At 37.1% G+C, this 22,121-nt stretch overlaps 1 protein-coding gene across 2 annotated transcripts in view; it reads right to left on the reverse strand.

The window, feature by feature from the left end:
* The window catches only part of arhgef18a (rho/rac guanine nucleotide exchange factor (GEF) 18a), a 40,769-nt gene that overhangs the window by 11,639 nt on the left and 7,009 nt on the right, over positions 1-22,121 (reverse strand). For both annotated transcript variants that reach the window (XM_079818673.1, XM_079818674.1), the window contains exons 2-15: positions 20,034-20,169; positions 18,629-18,727; positions 18,379-18,519; positions 18,028-18,278; positions 15,628-15,750; positions 15,395-15,512; positions 13,756-14,010; positions 13,523-13,599; positions 11,642-11,820; positions 10,041-10,102; positions 8,203-8,388; positions 6,065-6,175; positions 5,873-5,976; positions 5,725-5,787 (exon numbers count right to left, since the gene is read on the reverse strand). In XM_079818673.1, coding sequence (XP_079674799.1) covers positions 5,725-5,787; positions 5,873-5,976; positions 6,065-6,175; positions 8,203-8,388; positions 10,041-10,102; positions 11,642-11,820; positions 13,523-13,599; positions 13,756-14,010; positions 15,395-15,512; positions 15,628-15,750; positions 18,028-18,278; positions 18,379-18,519; positions 18,629-18,719 — 1,761 coding nt within the window. In that variant the 5' untranslated portion in view covers positions 18,720-18,727; positions 20,034-20,169. The remainder of the gene's footprint in view (positions 1-5,724; positions 5,788-5,872; positions 5,977-6,064; positions 6,176-8,202; positions 8,389-10,040; positions 10,103-11,641; positions 11,821-13,522; positions 13,600-13,755; positions 14,011-15,394; positions 15,513-15,627; positions 15,751-18,027; positions 18,279-18,378; positions 18,520-18,628; positions 18,728-20,033; positions 20,170-22,121) is intronic.

The following is a 22,121-nucleotide window of genomic DNA, read 5'->3' on the forward strand; positions in this document are numbered from 1 at the left end:
TAAATGATTTGTTCTTATTATTTTCTTTTGTTTTATTTGACAGTAGTCCTTTTTTCCCTGAACATAGCAAATACTGAACCGTACCGAAACGGTGAACCTTAAACCGTGATACAAACCGAACCGTGAGCAATCTGTACCGTTACACCCCTAGCGTAACGTATGATAAAATGACTGAAAAAAGGTTGGGAAACACTGGCTTAGGCTACTATCGAAGAAGAAGAAGACAGTTGCAGCCGCGCGGTTGGGAGGAAGAGGGAAAAAGTAGCGGGAAGTAAACTTCAAGGAGAGTATAGTAATAATAAATGATAATAAATGGAATAAATAAATAATAAATGAAAATAATAAATGTTATATTTACCCATGGCCTTCCCTGTTATACAGAAATGTAATAGTTATCAAACCTTCCTTAACTGTATAAATATTAAATGAAATATAGATGAATCATCATTAAAGCTACAATTTTCTCTGTTCCCGTTGTTCTTTGATGAACATTAATGACAGGCTGACTCCACAAAATGACTCTAATTTGCCTCTTTGAAAAATAATTCTCTAATTTAACCTTATTACTATACTAATTGTAATATAAATAATACAAATATTAGAAGAAAAATATTTTAAGTGGTCATTATTGACAATAAATATTGCACAACTAGTATTTAGTACCAAAAGATCTCCTCAAAATATTCAATAAATATTATTGAACTAAAATATAGAACATTTATTTAATTGAAAAATAGTTAAGGTGTATGGTCACATTTGACCATCAATTAGTATGAGTATGACCAATTAGTATGGAATACCTGAAGGCTAAGTACAATAAAAAACATTAACATTAATGTTAACATTGTTGCATTACTCTCCATTATAAAACGATCCTGTATGGTTGATGTAATAATCAATGCACACTATGCTGTACTGTTTACCAAAACTTGCTGCAAACCCCTGTAAAGTGGAGCTGTTGTGTATCAAGCCATTCAAATGTATTGACACAGCGCTAGAAGTATTGAGATTTCTGTGAAGCACGACTGCGCGCGCCGCCGGGAGATGATAGAGCATGTCGCAACTCCGAATGGTTTTTCAACACTCTGGCTTTAACTGTTATGCCATATTAGCGCCAAAACGCTATTTATTGTTTGAATTTCGCATTAAAACTTTAAAAAATGTAAAAGCTTAGACATTGTTTAATATCAAAAGCAGGTTTGGCAATTTGGCGTGAGATTAAGTTGGGCAGCGTGAGAGCGTGAGACAGAGCCTGAAAGCGTGAGTGTCACGCCAAATGCGTGAGAGTTGGCAACCCTAGGCAAAAGAGAACTCGATGTGAGCAGGAAACTGACGCGAGTCTATCTATGCATCGAGTGTGTGTGTGTGTGTGTGTCAGTGTCCCTTGAATAGCTGACATGAGACGCATCTACAGAGATAGGACACTGACACACACACATACACATACACACACACACACACACACACACAGACAGGACACTAACACACACACAGACAGGACACTGGCATACAGCGCGCTCTCTTGTGTCTTGTCGCGCTTGGAAGCATGTACATGAATAGGAGCGTGATCATGTAACGCTAAGCAAAAATGGATATAAAAACGGACGCTGTGTTATTTGCGTTAAATATTTTTAATGCGTTAAGCTTCCGTTTCACGTTGACCGAGTTTGGTGGAGATTGAATAAATCACCTACGAGGAGAACGTAAAAACTCAGACCCTGAATTATACAAATATTCACGTTCAAACAAAAACTTTCTGTGAAAAAAAGACACTTATAAACAGACACTTGTAGAAAATAATGTGAATTTTTTTTTTAAATAAATTTGAACTATGTCAGTAAATAATGAATTTAAAGACAAATGTGTCAAAAGTGATCTTTGCAAACACAGCACATGACCTTCTGTAAAGCACATGTATAGAAAACACACTCACACTCCTCTGTTTTAAAAAAAGAGTTCTGTCTGAATGAGTACATGAAATCACGGCTGTCAGATGATAAGAATTGCAACTCAAATGTGATTTAGAAAATGAGTTCTGTAGTGATATAGTGTCATAGTTCATGTCCACATTAACCACTACGTTGTAATACCAATAGCCATGTCATCATACACATTTGTGTCCTCATAAATCACATAAGCAAGCACAGAGAGAGAGAGAGAGAGAGAAAGGGAGTTTCAAAAATAATACAACACTGCCCCCTTTTGGTGATAGAGGGGAGGGCACACAAACAGTCAAAACATTATTAAACTTTGACATGTTGCCATGGCAGCATTATTTGAAATATCAGGAATTCATTCATATGTCTCTATCTGTCATGTTTTCACATTATACTGATGAAGTTTGAAGTCAATCGTGTGAAAATAAGATGGTGATTCAAAGCATTTTTGAAAGTGACACACTTCCTGCTGCCAGTTGGTGGCGCAATAACTTTGACTCACAAAAGTCATATCCATGTGATCGGCCTCTTACAACGAACACACAGCTGAAGTTTCATCCAAATCAGTCAATGTTTGCTGACGTTATAACACACTTCCTGTTTCCCTTTTCTCGCCATAAATTCGTTGCTTCGCCACGGCCAAACCATTTGAGATATCAAAAATCCGCTCGCAATTTAGCATCCTGGATATGTTCACTTGATGCTGACCGAGTTTGGCAATGATCGAAACAATGGCCTCGGAGGAGTATATTAAATTCCAGAGCATGGGTTTTCCGAACAACCGATTATAGCTCACTTCCTGTTGGGCTGACGCATAACTATGAGCACGAAAGTTGTTTGGCCCGATGAGATCTATATGTGTACCGAGTTTCATACATGTACGTGCAAGTGTGTTTGATATATGGACCAAGTTTTCAGACCCCACTTTAGGGGGCGCTGTCGAGCCCCCCTGCCACGCCCGGGTACCAGCTTCAGTCCGGCTCTGATGGCCGCGCATTCCGACGCCTGTGCGAAGTTTCAAGAGTTTTCGAGCATGTTAAGTGCCCCAAAAGTACCCGAGAAGTCGAAAAAAACAAAAAAACAAAAAACAAAGAATAATCTGAGGAAGAACAATAGGGCTCTGCGCCCTTTCAGGGCTTGGGCCCTAATAATCTGAGGAAGAACAATAGGGCTCTGCGCCCTTTCAGGGCTTGGGCCCTAATTAAGTGAACTACATAATAGAATATTACACACTGTAGTCGCTTCTGTTAGTATGTGCTCACTGGTTGTCTTGACATAATAAAGATTCCAATCCTAAAATCATAAAAATGTTAAAGAAGTGTTCTTTTCATTTCATATAAAAACTTAATATAATGCACTTGATATGAAAAAGTAAATATTTGCACAATAAACGAGGGGGGGAAAAAACATGAAATCTGACCTAGTCGAATTTCATAACAAGTTTTAACAGGGAGGCAGGTTTGGATAGATAGGATTGGATTTTGGTTGTTTAGGGCAGTGGTTCTCAACCTTTTTTCAGTGATGTACCCCCTGTGAAATATTTTTTCAGCCAAGTACCCCCTAACAAGCGCAAAGCATTTTTGGTTGGAAAAAAAAGACTTAAAACAGAGCACTGTGCCATCAGTGTCTGATTTATTAAACTTTGGAACAGATAAACACATACACAATTCAAACATTTGAAAAAAATAAACTATTTCAAACATTTTAAATGATAATAATCCATGACTAAATTTATTGCAAATATTTCTCATCACTAAAATGCAGTGATTCAAACTAATGTAGTGAAAACAGTGACCATATTTCTGAAATGGAAACCGGGGACATTTCCTATTTGAGTGGTCAAAATATCACAAAAATCTCACTTGTTATTATATTTTAATTAAAAAAAACAGGGACAATACATTTTTGAATGTTTTTGTTGTTGTTGTTGTGGAGTCCCATTATATTAGTATATTATTATTAACATTAATAAGTATTATGATTTAGTTTGATTATTAGGATTTTTGGTCTGGATTTAATACATAAAAAAACAAAAACAAACAAACAATGAAAAGAGTTAATGGTAAGCTAACCATTGTAAATAAGCAGTTCAAAACAATATTGTAACATGACTTAACAAAAACACATTACAAAAATAAAACAAATATGATAAATAAAACTATTCAACAAAAATTGTAACATTTTATAATTGTATTTAAGTTTATACTATATAAATTACTTGTTTTACTTCAAAAGTTTTGTTACGTTTATGCTTGAAAATAATTCTTACTATCCTTAATTGGTCTTGTTATTTAGCATTTTAGGATTATTTTAAGCAGAAAGTATATGTATTTTGCACATGTATTGGTTAAAAGTGTAATTGTTTGGGGTTAGGGTTTTTATATTTAAGTTATAGTTTAGATGTGTGGTAATCACTGCGTTGTGACTGGGGAACTTTTGGGGACAAAGCAATCCCGCACCTTGTTGAGGCTCTGTTATAAAGCACATACAATATTACTTTAAATAAAAAAGCGAATAGTTAGTATGTTACTACCTTGAAAGCGACAACAACGTTTCTTTTGATATTTGACGATAATGGCGCTCTGTCTGCTCTCGACTCGTTCTTCATGAAGTAGTAGCGGCGCGTGCGGGCGACCAAGTAGAGTCAGCGTAGCAGCTGTATGTTGGTTGGGCGCTTTTTCCAATAAATCTGCGGGTTGTTTGGAACATTTCCGGGGACAACTCCAGTCGGGGACAGACCATTAAAAACCGGGACTGACCCTGGGAAACGGGGAGGTCTGGTCTCCCCATCGTTGAACCAAGTGATTGACAGGTGATGCCAGGCGGCATATGACAGGTTGGGTCAAACCATCCTGGTATGGGGGAGACTCTGGGTTTTTAGGATAATGAAATTTAACAGCCTACTGAATATAAAATTCATTTTATGAATTTATACTTATATTTTCCTAAAATATTTATTAAATAATTATTTTTAAAGGATTTTTGCATACTTTTTAAATACATGTAGGCTATATTTTAAAATCTCACGTACCCCCATTTGAGAACCTCTGGTTTAGGGAATGACAACATCATTGAGCCATAAACTCTTTTTTATGCCAAAACGTCTTTTTCACTTTCTCCGACATTCGCATACGATTGTTGCATTTCACAAAGAACATTTTAAAATTGCTTTGAAAGCACCATACACTAGTTCACCATACTAAAATAAATGAATAGTCAATAGAAGTCCACACAAAACAAAAGACGATATGTCGATATGTTTGAAATAAAAACAGGTATTTCTGGGGCTAATAAATGAAAATAATTATTTAAAAGGTGCAGTATGTAAGAATGACAGCTAGTGGTTGAAATGGGTACTGCAGTCCAAATTCAAAATATTGTTTGTCCCCACCTCCTCAGACTTGACGATCACGCAGGTTGCCAGTTTAAGGGCACGCAACAGGAACAAGCGCGATTGACAATGGAAGGTGCGTCATACGTCATGAAAGTGCGGACTCGTAGGAAGACCGCAAGGGTTTAGGGTGCCATTTGGGACAGGGCCTTACACACTGCAAGTTGATGAGTTGATTTATCGACGTTTTAATGTGCTTCCGTTCATATAGATTTTTAGATGGATGCCGAGACTTTTTAGGTCTGTTAGAATCTGCTATCTCTGACCCTGTTCGTTTGCTGGCTTCCATCAGAGATTGTGTATAGGCCACTTTACAGTTATCAGCACACTGTCAATCATCAGAAGTGGAGTAAAAATGGCTTCTTTATTCCAAACACACAGAATATTATATCTCACCTCTGCTTTAGGGAAGAAGACTGACAGATACGTACTCCAGCTCTGTAGAGATTCCTCATCTGCCTAATGGGTCAAAAGAAAGAACATACATTTTATACCAGTACCTCACCAAAAAATAAAAAGTGTGAGAACTGTAGTGTCAACTCACCGACAGCTCCAGGTTCTCATTAGAAAAAAGCTCTCTAAGCTGAGGGTCTAAGTTGGACAACTGACTTCTGTCTCTCGTTCTTTCCACTAAACTCTCAATACCATCTACAAACAAGCAGTCCATTGGTCAATGAATATGTAACCATTACATTAATATCATGAAATAAGATATTTTACAGGCAGCTTCTCTTACTTCCAGGTAGCATGCAGGTATCACTCTTGGGTAGTCGCACCAGATCCATCCCCCCATCAGGAGGAGTTTGGCCCAGCTCACATGTCACCAGCAAGTTTTGTAAAATCTCCACTGAAGAAAGATTGAAACAGAGATTACAATCCACCATGCTTTAGTATTCAACTTTTGCATACATTAAAAAGGCACAATATGCAAGATTAGATTTAGATTAAAATATCCAAAAACCACTAGAACAATGTTATATATTTTGTTGACTTGTGTAATTATCCCAAACATTTCCAACAATGGTTGAAATGGCTGATTTCTCTGGATTTAAACAGTGTTACGGACCGTTTTCTTTGCGTCGCCTGTCAATGACATCATCTACCCGCTACCCTTGATTTCCATAGAAACACCAAAAACGCTTTAATATAGTATGTATTTTATTAGACAGGCAATCATCTGTTTGGATATACATTAATCAACAGAACCAATCATTGTTATACAGCCCAACACAGTAAGTCTTACTGTTTGAATCGCTCGTTTTCTTGATTCACCGCAAGTAATGTTTTTACATAGCCTGGATGCCAGCCGAATTTAGCCCCGCCCACAAAATGTTTTGCTCGGGCAATTCGGTCTGGACTCGCTCCATAGAGGAGGAATTATGCCCGAACAGAAACTGTTCGGACCAATGAAATTGTCAGGGCGGGCTTTAGACGATGATGGACAGATGATCAACAGTAACGTAATCATCCACGTCATCGAAGGCTCTTGGGTTGAATTTGCTCTTATCCTAAACGGAGAACTTGTTCGTATATGCATTCACCTTCACTATTTCTCTCAGTACTCTGTGTATCCTTAAATTATTTTATTACTGGCAAAGATCGTTTACACTCATCTTTTTCTTGTAACGTTACTTAATCCAGCGTGCGTGCAGACAGGGTTTCCAAGTGTTTTTGCAATGTCGCGCACAATTGCTACTCAAAACTATAGCCCAAAACTATAACTTTCCGGGGGGTTCTCCGGAAAAAAATGGCGTTTGGTTGGCAAAATATGTTATTTTAGCAAGGTTGCCTGCTAAAATTCGCATTCCTGGGTTTATATAATCACATAATTGGGGTCGCTTCAACCCGCGGACATGGAGAAAAACACGGACTTGGTTACAGTGCAGTTGAGTTCTGTTGACATTTGACAACTAACGTTACGCGTCGCTCCGTTGCTCTGATTGGTTGTGGGTCTATCCAATTGAGGTCTTTCCTGGCTCGGTTGAAACACGCCCCATAATCAAAGCTCAATGGAGCGGTACCAGACTCATATTCTGACTAGAATTGAGTATGGCCACGCCAGGCTAGTTTTTACCATGTCTCAGACAAATTTTGTGGCTAACATGGCATAATCAGAGAGAGCTTTCTCCATCATACAATATATTTTTTAAATGAACTGATGTCATTTAGCAACAGTCATTTAGTCATCCTGTTTTTATTAAAATGATATTTTAATATTGATCTAGATTACTGCAAAGTGTAACAAGTCTCTCATACCAGTCACCGAGCGAACGCACAGAGTAACGTTATAAAATAACTTTCAACACACTCAAATGTATTTAGTATGATTGTTTTAACCATGTAAAACAGTGCTGCGTTACCTCACATACACAACGAAATGAGCGGAAGCGTCAGACTGCAGCATAATAAAAGCTCAGAGACCGGTGTTTTGCGCAGGTCTCTCTCATTAGCATTCGCTCCCAAGGGCTCGCGGCATGTCCAGCTTCATACCACTGTAACGTTAATAAAACTAATATATTCGCTCATCATGAACATGATTTCTGCCCGAGTCTGTCAAGACTACAACTCCCATGATTCCACACTCATTCATGGTGTCATCAAGCTACACTTTTGTTTTGAATAAGCGACCCCTAGCGTTGAAATGTACATACTGTGCCTTTAACCTAAAATATTACTTTATTTAAAAAAAAAAAAAAAAGGTCTTAAAATGTGACTATTTAAAAAATACAGTACAACAGCACCTAAGAGGGTGAAAATGTACTTGAAATCACTTGAAATGTAAAATAAAAGGTAACCCAAGCTTACAGTCTATTCTACAGAGACGTCAATCCTGAATATAAACATGGATTCTCGTTTCTGCTGTGCCTGTCTCACCATCTTTTAGGGCTGCGGCGGGAAGTTGTTCCCCCTCCAGGGGCTGTGCTGCATTCCCACGCATCAGATGGCGCTCACTTGGTGAGATGTCAGTAACACCAGTCACATAGGCTGCAATGCTGGTGAATAACCTCAGCTTTTCTGTAAGGTTCTGCTCTATCAAGGCATCACGCATGCATAGCTTCCCTACTCAGAAAACAGCATTAGAAAAGAAAAGCCAATATATTAAATGTGACGTCAATAGAGTGCCGAAGTAATGACGTCACTTTGTAGGCCAACCCGGAAGTTAGCGGCGCATGGGTTCCCTCGATCAAAAAGCCATTCATTTTCCCCATAGACTTTTGGAAAATCGCACAAAATAAGATCTATGTTCAACAAAGAGTTATGACCCTTACACGTTTTGTCTACCAAGATAATCTTTACAAGTTAATCCAAAATGTATACATTTTGAAGCCCAAATAAAGCCGTCAGATATAAAATGCTAACGGTAGGCTATAAACGGACTACAGCATACCATGGTCGCGGATCAACGTCATCATCAAGCTTCTCAAACTTTATTTAAAAGCACGCTCGCTCATTATGATCTGCACTGTGTATGAACACTTATCCACTTTTTCATGAGAAATATTGCCCATTCGCTTTTTCCAAAAATGTTAGAAACTAATTTTGTTTATGCGTGCCTCTCTGAGATTTATCTTTTGTTAATGTTTTTTCAGACAATATGATTATCACTGTGATAACATTAAATGACATGAAACACAACCCAGTCTCTTTTTGTTAAATGCAAGTTTATGTATGATCAATAATACAAAACGTATAATAAGCTACACATGAAATAAAGCAAACAATTCAGTCAAACATTCAAAGTCAGTTCTAGTCGGCTAACTTACAACGGGAACGTACAGTTATAGCCTAAAAATAAACAAGTCATGGAACTTCACTTTGCACTCAGCCTAAACGATTTGCCAGGGAACAAATTATAGATCCATGAGAGCAAATATGGGCCGTTAAATCTCCACAAGACTAATTATAGCTGGAGACGCCACAGAGACATCAGAGCCAGCGGCAGACGTCAGAAGGACTGGCCGAGGAAAGTCAACTCTCGCCGGCTAAACAAGCGCTGACCGCCGCTGACTCACTGGAGCTCACAACTCCGAAAACACCAGATAAAATGTTTAAATAGGCACTCTTCTTATAAATAAACAACAGATTTGAGCTTTAAACAACTACATTATCGACTGAAAAAGTCTTAAAACTACGTTCACACATTAACAGTAGATTTTAACACAAAAAGACGTGTAAACACAGCCCATGTCAGCCATTTCTCAACGAGACGAACATGTAAAGAGAGTAAACTCCAAATGTTCAAGCATCCAACTTTGCGCGAATAGCGCGATTTATTCACGCCACATAAGTTCATAAGTGAGGCTGAAACGCGGGCTAGTGAGAGATTGCCTGTTTGTCACGATGACGTCTAAAGTCCCCGCCAAAGGATGTAGTCCCTTTTAGCAACTTGTTAGCAACCATCGTTTTAAAGACACAATAAAGTTTAAAAAAAATCACAAGCAGGTTTTAACTAATGTGTTTTATGTCATAGATCAAAACGTGAAAATATTTAGAGGCTTTGTTAACCACAGACCTTATTTCAGGCGATTTAGCAAAAACCCATTCAAAAAACCCATAGACTTTAGGGCGAGGGAACCGGTAGGGCTAAAATGCTAACTCACTTCCGTGTTTTGGCCTACAAAGTGACGTCATTACTTCGGCACTCTATTAATTTTACAGAAGAGGAAGGAAGAATGAAATCATAGATTGTGATACAGAAATGTGCATGTTACTTTGAAAGTCCCGGATTCGCACAGAGAGTTCTTCTGGCTCCTCCTCCTCCTCTTCTGGACAGCTGAAACATTATCAGAATATTGTTAGAAAAAAAATCCCAGACAAAATTTGATATTACACTTTGATTAACAATTTTTTTTTACTTTAATAAACCTTAATTCTTTCATCAAAGAATCCTTGGAAAAAATTGTATCGGAGATATTGTGCCTCTTAAAATGTGTGCATATGACTGAGTTTATACCAAACAGATTAGATACTAGATTTAAGGACCGGACAGATAAAGGTTTAACAGTTTTATGTAATATAATAAAAGGTGACACACTAACCTGTTTTGAAACACTTAAGGAGAAATATTCATCAGAATCACAAGACTTCTACCGATATTTACAGATGTGACATTTTGAAAATATAAAGATGAAGAATGTAACTGAGGCAAGGAAAGGTATAATAGAATTGTTCAGAAAAGCATACAACTTAGATTTTTTTTAGTTTAATTATTTCCATACATAAACAAATGTCTGTTAAATCTTAAAACACACCCAACTTCCTATATTAAAACTAAATGGGAGAAGGAAGGAGGAATAATTATATCTGAGGAAGAATGGACAATAATATGGAGGGATCAAGGGAAATGATCCAGGTCACAGTTTGGTTGGAAAAACTTGATAAGATATTTTATTACACCGGCTCAGAAATCACACCGTGGTAATAATTTTACAATATGCTGGAGAAACTGTGGAAACCAAAATGCAAATCATTACAATGTTTTCTAGGATTGCCCTGTTACTAAGGATTATTGGAGAGGAATATTTTAAATGTGTAATATCATTTGACAGTAAAACCTTATTATATATACACCAAGGTGTTATGATGGTTAAAAAGAGATAAATATTTGATGAATATACTGCTGGTGGCTGTTAAAAAGAGTTTTTACCAAAAAATGGTCGTCACAGCAGAGCCCAACTCTAAATGCATGGATAGAAAATCACAATGGACATTTATAAAATGGAGAAGATAACAGCATATGTAAATCATAAACTGGAACAATTTGCTTTGTGCTGGGAAAAAAGGACCAACTATGCAACATCTCAAAGACCTGATTTTATATTTTAGTTAATGATTAGAATGCACAGAAAGACTACTCCCTATATGTATATAGTTATTTATCTTGTTTTTTCTCTCTTAAAAAAAAGGTCTACATTTCTGATGAGTAGCTGTACGACAAGCACAGCTGTATTGTGTACATGTATGTATGGGCATATATCTGTATGTACATACATGTGTACAGACTTGTAGGTGTGCGGTGTTTATGGTAAGAATATATTCAGATAAATGGTATCTGATGTACATCTGATTGAAGTGTAAAGTTTATCTAAGAAAAAGTAAATTTAAAAAAACAGTGCAAAAAAAAAAAAAAAAAAGTATCACTGTTTCCCAAAAAATATTCATCATTGATAATAAGAAGAAATGTTTCTTCTAAGTAATGTTATTGTAATTTCGCAGCCTTGGTGAGAATAAGAGACTTCTTTAAAAACATTACCAACACAAAATTGGTAATGTATTTAAAAAAGAAGAAAGATAGATTGTTTATGAAACATACCATTCCACGGCCTTCCAGATTTTGTCTCTCCAGGTGTTGCGCTCCTCTCCAGACGAGGTGTGAAACTCATACATCTCTGGAGTGTCCGAGGAGGCGGAGATCAGAAACATGGCCTTTGCGTCATGAGCCACTTCACGCACAATGAGCTTCAGCAGTGAAATCACTGCAGGCTTACCATCCTACAAGGGAAGAAAACATGCTGACATTTAATGATAACAGCAACTGCATGCAAGGGATGTCATGGTGAGGACATTTTCACACTGGTATATAAACTATTACAGATAACACTCACGTTTCACTTTCGCGTTTGACATGATCATGCATACTCTGTCTCGGCCTATAACTTGCGGACATCAGGGAGCGGCTATCTATATGCGGGGTTTTGATATACCTTTCGAAATTTGCGATCACATGTACTTTGTGTATAGGGAGCAGTGGTACTGACCACACATTTTACAAGATAAGATATTTGTCAATGACGCTCAGAATCTGTTGCACACCAAATCCTCCTACATCGTCCTGTCAGTTATCTCATCTATCCTTACTCTCAACTAGGGCTGAAACGATTCATTGAGTTACTCGATTACAAAAATTCCTTGAGGCAAATATTCTGCCTCGAAGCCTCATTAAATTCCTATGACGCGCACTATACGCGCAGGGATCTGATTCTCACGGACCTCTGTTCAATGTTCAGGAAGCACACCATAGCGCATGATACATTTTAAATTTATTTGGCGCGAAGGCGGAGAGTAAAGATGTCCATAAACGGCAGAGAATGTCTAAAGTTTGGGATCATTACATTCTTAAAAAAGAAGAGAACAAGGTGCAATGTGTCTACTGCAAAGTAGACCTGGCATTCCACAGCAGTACAACTTCAATGGTAACGTAGCCTAAGCCTATACATTGATGTTCGCTGATTTTAATCCCATACTGTATTTGTAGCAATGTCGTGATGCGGTTTGACTAGATATGATATTTAGCTTTGATGTTTTTAAGAAGTAAACATATTCACGTTCAATTGCAAGAGAGTATAGCCTAAAAAAAAGAACCCCCTTCACACACACACGCGCATGCACCTTCGTCTCTCTCACGTGCCAGTCAGACCATCACATATGCTTAAACTTTTATGTAGCCACGCAACAATAATTTCAGCATGCATTCACTGTATACATCGGGACGTGATGTTGTGACGCGATTTTTCGAATGGATGCATCACCTTAAATGCACCGCAATGCAAGTGATCCAAGCCAAATGCAGCGCTCACACACATACAGACACACACACAGGTTGCTAGGTTACCATAGCAAATAGGCTCACCCCAGAAATTATATATTATTTGTTAGTAGCCTAATGGTAAATGCTGCAGGTGTAGAAATCTACATAAAAAGATATTTACTTTGATGTCAGGGCTAGATTACAGCATGAAACCTGTTGTGTATATTAATACATTAAATTGCTTTTAATTAAATTATTTGTTTTGGTTATTTAAAAACACACACACCCAAAAAAAATTATCAGATTAATCGATCGATTAAGTGCTAGATAAATCGATTACAAAAAGAATCGATAGCTGCAGCCCTACTCTCAACATGTAATAACTGAAATCTGATTCCTGCTGCTCTACGCTGCGACTCTGCAGCTCGTGCTGTATGGAGCAGAGGAGACACTTACAGTTTATAATTTTAGCTTCCGTTGTCCTACTGAACTAAATGTTTTTTTATAAAATTTTTTAAAAAAAAGCACAACGGCAGTAGGGGCGGTTCCGTGGTGGACAAGTAATGTAATGGGTGTACAGCCAAAAACAGAGTAACACAGACTAATCGCAGCAAGCCTAGTGTATGGTATACATAAACAAAATTGAAATGATTACATTCTGCTCACCAGAGAGGCAAAGGTAAGTCTCTGATCTTTCTCCAGTAACAGCAGTAAAACATCTGACAACAGCAAGACAAGGACATCTAAAGGCACATGAGAGAAAATACTGAAATATCAGTCACCTATCAATTGATCAAAACAAAATTATATAGAAAAACAAAAAAGACATATAGCATCAGAACCATACCGTTTTAGTTCAGGCATGATTTTAATAGATATGTCACTGTTACAATGCTGACCTTTGCTTTTGTTAGAAGTTACCCTCCAGTTGAGCATGCCCTCGTGAAGCAGCCTCCTCTCGCCCTGTACCATGTCCTCTCTGCGGAACACCCGCCCGTGGGTCATCTTGACCTGGGACTTGGGCTCCAGTTTACTACTCAAGTCTCTCAGCCTTGCCGCTTTCTCAAACTCATCCACGTGAGTATTCACTTGTGATATGGTGTCTTTCAGCAAGTCCAGACCTCGTACCAAGTTCTTGTACTCCTCTGAGTCAACTGTCAAAAAGGAGGAAAAATCATACAACCTCAATGAAGGTGACTTATGGACATGCTTGTATACTGTATATTGTTTGTGCCTGTTTAGACAGTGTCCATTATAAACGTGTTAAAAGAAAACTGTTTCTGCAAACACTGTTTAACCTGCAATGCAAAAGTGACATTAATAGCTTAACTTGGATGTGCTGACAATTAAGTACATGCATCCTGCCACTTTTTACATTATAAAAACTACATAGCTGTACCTTGTAGCCAAACTACAAATAAACTGTACAATTATTTAAGCGCATATGTATATTTATATATATATATATATATATAGTGAGGAAAATAAGTATTTGAACACCCTGCTATTTTGCAAGTTCTCCCACTTAGAAATCATGGAGGGGTCTGAAATTGTCATCGTAGGTGCATGTCCACTGTGAGAGACATAATCTAAAAAATAAAAATCCAGAAATCACAATGTATGATTTTTTTAACTATTTATTTGTATGATACAGCTGCAAATAAGTATTTGAACATCTGTCTATCAGCTAGAATTCTGACCCTCAAAGACCTGTTAGTCTGCCTTTAAAATGTCCACCTCCACTCCATTTATTATCCTAAATTAGATGCACCTGTTTGAGGTCGTTAGCTGCATAAAGACACCTGTCCACCCCATACAATCAGTAATATTCAACAACTAACATGGCCAAGACCAAAGAGCCAAAAGAGACAAAATTGTACACCTCCACAAGGCTGGAAAGGGCTACAGGGAAATTGCCAAGCAGCTTGGTGAAAAAAGGTCCACTGTTGGAGCAATCATTAGAAAATGGAAGAAGCTAAACATGACTGTCAATCTCCCTCGGACTGGGGCTCCATGCAAGATCTCACCTCGTGGGGTCTCAATGATCCTAAGAAAGGTGAGAAATCAGCCCAGAACTACACGGGAGGAGCTGGTCAATGACCTGAAAAGAGCTGGGACCACCGTTTCCAAGGTTACTGTTGGTAATACACCAAGACGTCATGGTTTGAAATCATGCATGGCACGGAAGGTTCCCCTGCTTAAACCAGCAGGGTGTTCAAATACTTATTTTCCTCACTATATATATATATATATATATATATATATGTTTGCCATCACAGGAATAAATTACATTTTATTTAAAATTCTAATAACATTTAACAACATTACTGTTTTTACTGTACTTTGGATCAAATAAATGCAGCCTTGGTTAGCATTAGAAACTTCTGTAAAGAAGAAGTGTACATTAACATTTTAAATGTTCTACTTTTTGAGTTACATAAAATAAAAAAAAATAAAACACTGAAACAATACAAACCCAAACAGAACAGATACTTTTTCTTGAAAGCAAAGTAAACTTGCTTATGGGAAAAAACAAACCTTCAGTGTATTTAATGACACGTTCAAACAGAACTGGATACTTTGTGATGCGCTGCGTTATAAGGAGAATAATCTCAGGTATTCCTAATCTCCGTATAATGGACAATTGACATATTCTCTGAGGACAGAAAAGTGCTGTGATCAGAAAATGAAAGGATTCACTGAATATAACAATGTTAAGAATATTATAAAACACCATTTCAAGTCCTTTTAAAACTTGACAACAAACTTACTCGTATTAAAGTCTGGAACTTCTTGTTTTGCATTAATTCTTTGAAGAAATTGACTGCATCGGTGTGGTGACTGCAGAACACTCCATAGCAGTATTGCAGTCTGTCTCTCATTCCACCTGAGAACTACACACACACACACACACACACAAACAAACATGCAGATCAGAGAGCATCAAAGATAAAAGCAAAAGATTTTCCTAACAATACCAATTAAATGTTAATTAAGAAATATTCAGGATATTTACACACCAAAATATTTAAGCTCTGTTAAGAAGTTGAACGAAATATATGCACTGCTTTACTTAATAATACACTACCATTCAAAAATTTGGTTCCTAAGATTTTTTTAAATGTTTTTAAAAGAAGTCTACGGAACCCCTGAACCGCAAAGTAAAAAAAAAAAAAATCTAGAATTTCGAGATTAAAGTCGAAATATTTCGAGATTAATTTCAAAATTACAAACACAGTCTCATTGACGTAACACACACACACACACACTACAGCGCTGCAGCAGCTAGTGTATTTGAACAGGGGGCTGAAAACTTTCATCATCCATCAGGTAGCCTAATTGCCCTTAACGTACAGTAAATATCACTAAACAAGAGAAAAAATTGAAATATAAAACGTAGTGTTCAAGTTATCTTAACGTTCATGAACAGATAGGACAGGAGTTTTCAAACTGCGAGTGCCTGCTCAAGAAGAATGATTGGTTAAACTTTAGGCCAAAACTGCTGTGATTGAGAATATAATTCAATAAAACCTTTTATCACTATTATCTTATACATTAATATCTGCTTTATGATTATGAATATGATTTATGACGTTCCAGTAAATTGAAAAAATCATCCAGCTAAATTCAATAAAAAGCAGTACAAATTATATTATAATAAATAAATAAATTAAATAATTAATAAAAGACATCCAGATTTCATCATGGATTTCATACAATTAAAACAAATATCACATAATAATGGTTTCTATAGGCCTACTGTAGTAATAATATGGCAATTAACATTGCATTATTCATATAAATATGGAAATAGCCCAAGATGGCTGTAAAAACACACATAAAACATACATAATCACATCATGTGTTAATTGTCCTCATGTTTCATCAGTCAAAAGGTTTCTACTTTTTACTGAACTTAGCTGGATGATTTTTTCCATTTTGCCTACTGTAACGTCATATATCATTACTTCTACGGCGTTGTGTGTGATTTTGCTCTCAGAGCAGATATTAATGTATAAGATACTAGTGATAAAAGGGTTTATTTAATTATATTCACAATCACAGCAGTTTTGGCCAAATCCAATCATTCTTCTTGAGCAGGCTACTATCTGTTTCATGAACGTTAAGATAACTTGAACACTACGTTTTATATTTCAATTTTATCTCTTGTTTAGTGATATTTACTGTACGTTAAGGGCAATTAGGCTACCTGATGGATGATGAAAGTTTTCAGCCCCCTGTTAAAATAAACTAGCGGCTGCAGCGCTGTAGTGTGTGTGTATGTGTGTTACGTCAATGAGGCTGCGTTTGTAATTTCGACTTTTTTCGCGCAATATTTCGACTTTGTTCGCGCAATATTTCGACTTTGGCGCAATATTTCGACTTTGTTCGCGCAATATATCGACTTTGTTCGCGCAATATTTCGACTTTATTTTTTTACAGATCTTTTTTTTTTTTACTTTGCGGTTCAGGGCTTCCGTAGAATTCTCATGCTCACCATATGCTGCATTTATTTGATCAAAAATACTATAAAAAAAATACTAATATTGTGAAATATTACAATTTAAAACTGTTATAAACTGTTTTCTTTCTCTCATTAGAATGATGTGAAACATTTAAATTCCCTTTTCTTGGCCACTTGCTATAAAATGACTTAACTCATGTCAAGATGATTTTAGTGGATGTATAAAGTGTCCTAGAAATGTAGTTCATCACATGAACTATGGACATATTCCAAGTGTTTATCAAAATACTTTTAAGTTAAAGCCAAACAATCAATTTTTGGCTTGAAAAATGTGTATGCGCTATGTTTAAAACAAATGCCACCTGGTTTGATACTTTGTTATATAACGCAACATTCATACATTAAGTCCAAAATCCAAAATACTTTTTGGGGCCCCTTTATGGCAACCCTAATTTAGTGTTAAAACAAAAATTCTATTCTTTTCAGGAAGCACCTGCTGCTTAGCTCAGCTCTGGGGAATGTGGATTCAAAGATCACATAAAGGACACTGGCTATAACTGACAGTTTGGTGATTCAAAGCATGCAGCTAGAGAAATTGATCTGTCGTATAACTAGCTATTAAGCCTCAAGTCTAAACTTGTCTGTCAGTGCATCTGACATATTGGGAATCGATGCACATCCTAAAGCAGATATATGATAAAGATACCTGTGCGATAAGGATGTCTCCAATACTGTGGAAGCAGTAATTCTGGGTACTGCCTGCCTCCATGGAATCGATTCTTCGCTGTTTAAGGCGATTGAGGAAAAGCTGGTGCACCAGCAGCAGGTTATCCACCTGCGGAAATAGCCTTTCCAATCGCGTCTCATCCATTTGCAGGGTCTCACGCAGTTCTCGCACGTATACGCCCAAAACCAGCTTTAGCGTCCGCACATGGTTTATTTCAGTCTGAATCAGCTCTGTCATAAAAACAATAACAGAATTTTAAAACCATGTATTGCTCAAATTACATTTCTATGAGACAAAAAAGTAGTATAATCAAGATATCACACCCCTTACCATGTATTACGTCCTGTCTTTTAATGGCGTCTTTGGAATAATTTTTTAAATATTGCTGGTCAACAGCTAAACTCCAGGTGGGAGCCTCAAAATCCCGAGCATCTGCTTCAAGATCTTCACGTAGTGCATTATAGCGTCCATCTGTGTAGAAGAGGAGTATACACTTCCCTTAACATCAACAAACAAGAACTGTGATGACAACAAGTTTAAATCTCATGGCTACAGTAACTAAAAAGGTTAAATAGCCAACCGTCAATATTGATGGAGTCAGCAGAGTTGGTGGACAGGACATTTGAATCTTCTGGCAAGGGCTTGACTCTTGCAGAATCAATTTCTTCCATCGTATGTTCTGAAAAAAAAAAAAAGATAGCCAGAAGACAATTAAAACAGTCAATAAACACTGTTAGACACTCAGTTTTGTCTTAATAAACCTGCTTTTGAATTTGACAGAAAAAAAGGTGTCATTTTTGTGCCACCAAATGGAATCATAAAAATAAACACGCCATTGACCAGGTTGATCAGCACTATGCTACTCTTCAAAAGTTCAGAGCAGTTCAAGATTTTTTTTATGAAAAGAGTCTTTTATTTTCACCATGGTGCCATTTATTTGTTAAAAAATACAGTATAAAAACAGTAATATTAGGGATGCACCGATGTATCAGCCAGTAATTGGTATGGTTTAAAAACAGCCGATGATCAGGGCTCATTATATCCTGTCAATCTAAAGGGGGCGGAAAAACGTTTCAGACTGCAACTCATACTGTGTGTGGAGAAAGTGTCTCATATTGAATTTAAGGCTGTCTAAGTTAACGTGGCAATAACGCATTAATAGTTAAAAAATAGCGATGTTAAAGCAGACTTTAGTTGACCATATGAATCACCCGTAGTTCAAGCCGGGGTTGTCAGATCCGCAGTTTTTCCTACACCAAACCTTATTTGTAGCACGCACAGCTATCCAATAATCGCAAAGAGCGTTGTGCTTTGTTATTCTGATAAGAAACAAAGTCTCAGCTTTCAAATTCTGTACATTTTAACATAAAATTCAAACAGTAAATGGGGTTTTGACAGTCTTAAATGTGACGTGACAGATCACTGTAGAGTCTTTTCGTCCACTTTAATAAAGGTAAAAGCATGAAAAACATACATCGACATCAAATGGTAACATACAGTACAGCTTACCAAAATGTATCATGTCTCATGGAATCGCTCAATCCATGTTTCAACGACAGAAAGACGTCAATAAAACAGATTATGAACAATGTCACTTAACGTTACACTTACCTGAGGAAAGTTATCCAATGTTCAGTTTGTTACTTAGTTATAAAAAAAAAACACTAGAGAGGAGTTGTCATGAAGACAAGTGTTTATTAAAGCAACCGTATGTGCTTTTGAGTTGTTTAAAAACACTTCAGTTTTTATTTGAGTGTAATTATTATATCTGAAAATAACTAGCAGTTGAATACAATAATTTTAGTCTGTTGTTAATCTTAACCGCTAATGTTACAGCAATGTACCAAATGAGAGGGTTCCCCGTGTAGTTTACAGCATTATTTGGCAGACATTTTTTTCCTTAAAATCAAACTATCATTATATTAGTTATTTTGCAGCAGCTGTACTGTTACTACAGTTCCTGTCCAGAATGCCAGAGCACTGACCTGTGGCCGTAGTGATAACCAGAGGGGGTTAAAAGCTGGAGGATGTAGGTTTATCTGCGCTGTGAGAGGGTCATGCCTGCCTGGTAATTCATGGAGCAGATACAGCCAAACGCAGGATGAATCGTCTCTGTCAGACCTGAGCATTGAAGCAGAAAGTTAGCTTTAAAGTTAGCTTAAAGGAACATTCTGGATCAAATACAAATTTAGATGCATCAACATAGTTCCTTCCTGGTATTCTTACACAGATACAATGTAGAAGTTACTGGGTTTCCAGGATTTACATGTTTGCATTCAGCTGAAAGGTTGAACATGATTCACTCTAGTTACACGTCCGATGAACATACAGGTATGATCTGTTTTGGTTTGACTCCAGCACACGCACATGCTGCAGTGGAGGATTGATCAAGGGAATGCATGAACAGATAAGCATGAACAGATATGACAAATTGTACACTGATATAATGTAATAAAAACTATATATTGAATGCAATACAAGTCGCTTTGGATAAATGTCTTGCCAAACGCAAAGCATCAACACAGAAGCTACTAGACACATACAAGAAGGGCCGGTGCTACTGTAAGGCTCCAGTCCACTCCTTGGAAGACAGGATATTGAAACAAATCTGTTTCTTCTCTGAAACCGCAAACTGGTTTTGGTTTGTCACATTCCTAAGCTCCTGTCAGACAAGGTTAAAGAGCAGAAGACATGACTTTACAGTAAACAGGCTTGATTCTTTGATGGATCTTTATTTTTGGACTGTAGATTTTTTCTTGGGCAAAATATTATTGACAAATTCAGAGGAAAATAAAATATAATGTGCCTTATCTGAGAGATTAAATGTTTCTTCCAGTTTCCGGTGTGTAAGGCTTTGAAGCACAAAAATGTACACAAACACACGATTTCCTATGGCCTTTTTTTGTGTTTTCAATTTTAATTGTTTAATTAAATATTAATAATAAAAAGGATGTCTAATCAATTGAATTCATAAAACTAACAATGTTATAATTTAACATTTTAATAATAACAATAATAGCTAAATTATAAAAAATTTTACTTTCAACATTTACTACTACATTACACAAAACAAATGTTGTATCTGTTAATATTATTTAATGGACCGGGGCTAACAGACGTCCTGGCGGACATCTCGGCATGGATGAAAGAACAACAACACCTGCAACTCAACCTAGCAAAGACAGAGCATCTTGTCTTCCTAGAAACTTCATCAGGACAGTACAATTTCACCATCCAGCAAAATTCAGCAACAATAATCCCATCGAGTTTGGCCAGGAATCGTGGGGTCATTTGAGGACTACCTGACCTTCAAAGACCACATGGCTACTAGAGCATGATCATGCAGGTTTGCATTGTACAACATCAGGAGGATCAGGCCTTTCCACAACTTCTCATCCAGGCCCTTGTCATTTTTAGACTGGACTATTGCAATGTCTTTCTGGATGGACTTCCAACATGTGAAATCAAATGATTCCCACGTTTCATAATGCGGCGGCTCAAACTGGTCTGCAATGATACCAAGAGAGCCAACTTCACACCGCTGTTTATCCCTCTACACCGGCTTCCGGTTGCAGCTCACGTCACGCTCAAGACATTGATGCTTGTCTACAGGAGGGCCACACCGCCACAGGCTCCTACCTCCACTCTCACTAACAAGATGACATGCCCTCCGGGAACCTGTGGTCAGTAAGTGAGTGACACCTCGTAGTACCATCACAGAGAGGTACAAAATCACTCAAGAACGTTTTCGTTCACTGTTCCTTGTGGGTGGAATGATCTTTCCAAGCTGGAAATCCTTGACAATTTTCAAGAAGCAGCTAAAAACTCTTCCATGATCACTTAACTGCAGACTTCTTTAAAAAAAAATTATTTCACTACATTTGTCTATGCTATGCTCTCACTATTTTTTAATCCCAACCTATTCAATCTTATACTATCCTGAGTGATGGCTGAAGCGTTGTATTACTACTAGCACTTCTCGTGTTCACTGCCTCTTTAAAATGAATCGTTGTATTCCTCAATTGTAAGTCGCTTTGGATAATGGCATCTGCTAAATTAATAAATGTAAACAA

Source organism: Gobio gobio, assembly GCF_949357685.1.
Source record: "Gobio gobio genome assembly, chromosome: 6".
NCBI classification, from domain to species: Eukaryota; Metazoa; Chordata; class Actinopteri; order Cypriniformes; family Gobionidae; genus Gobio; species Gobio gobio.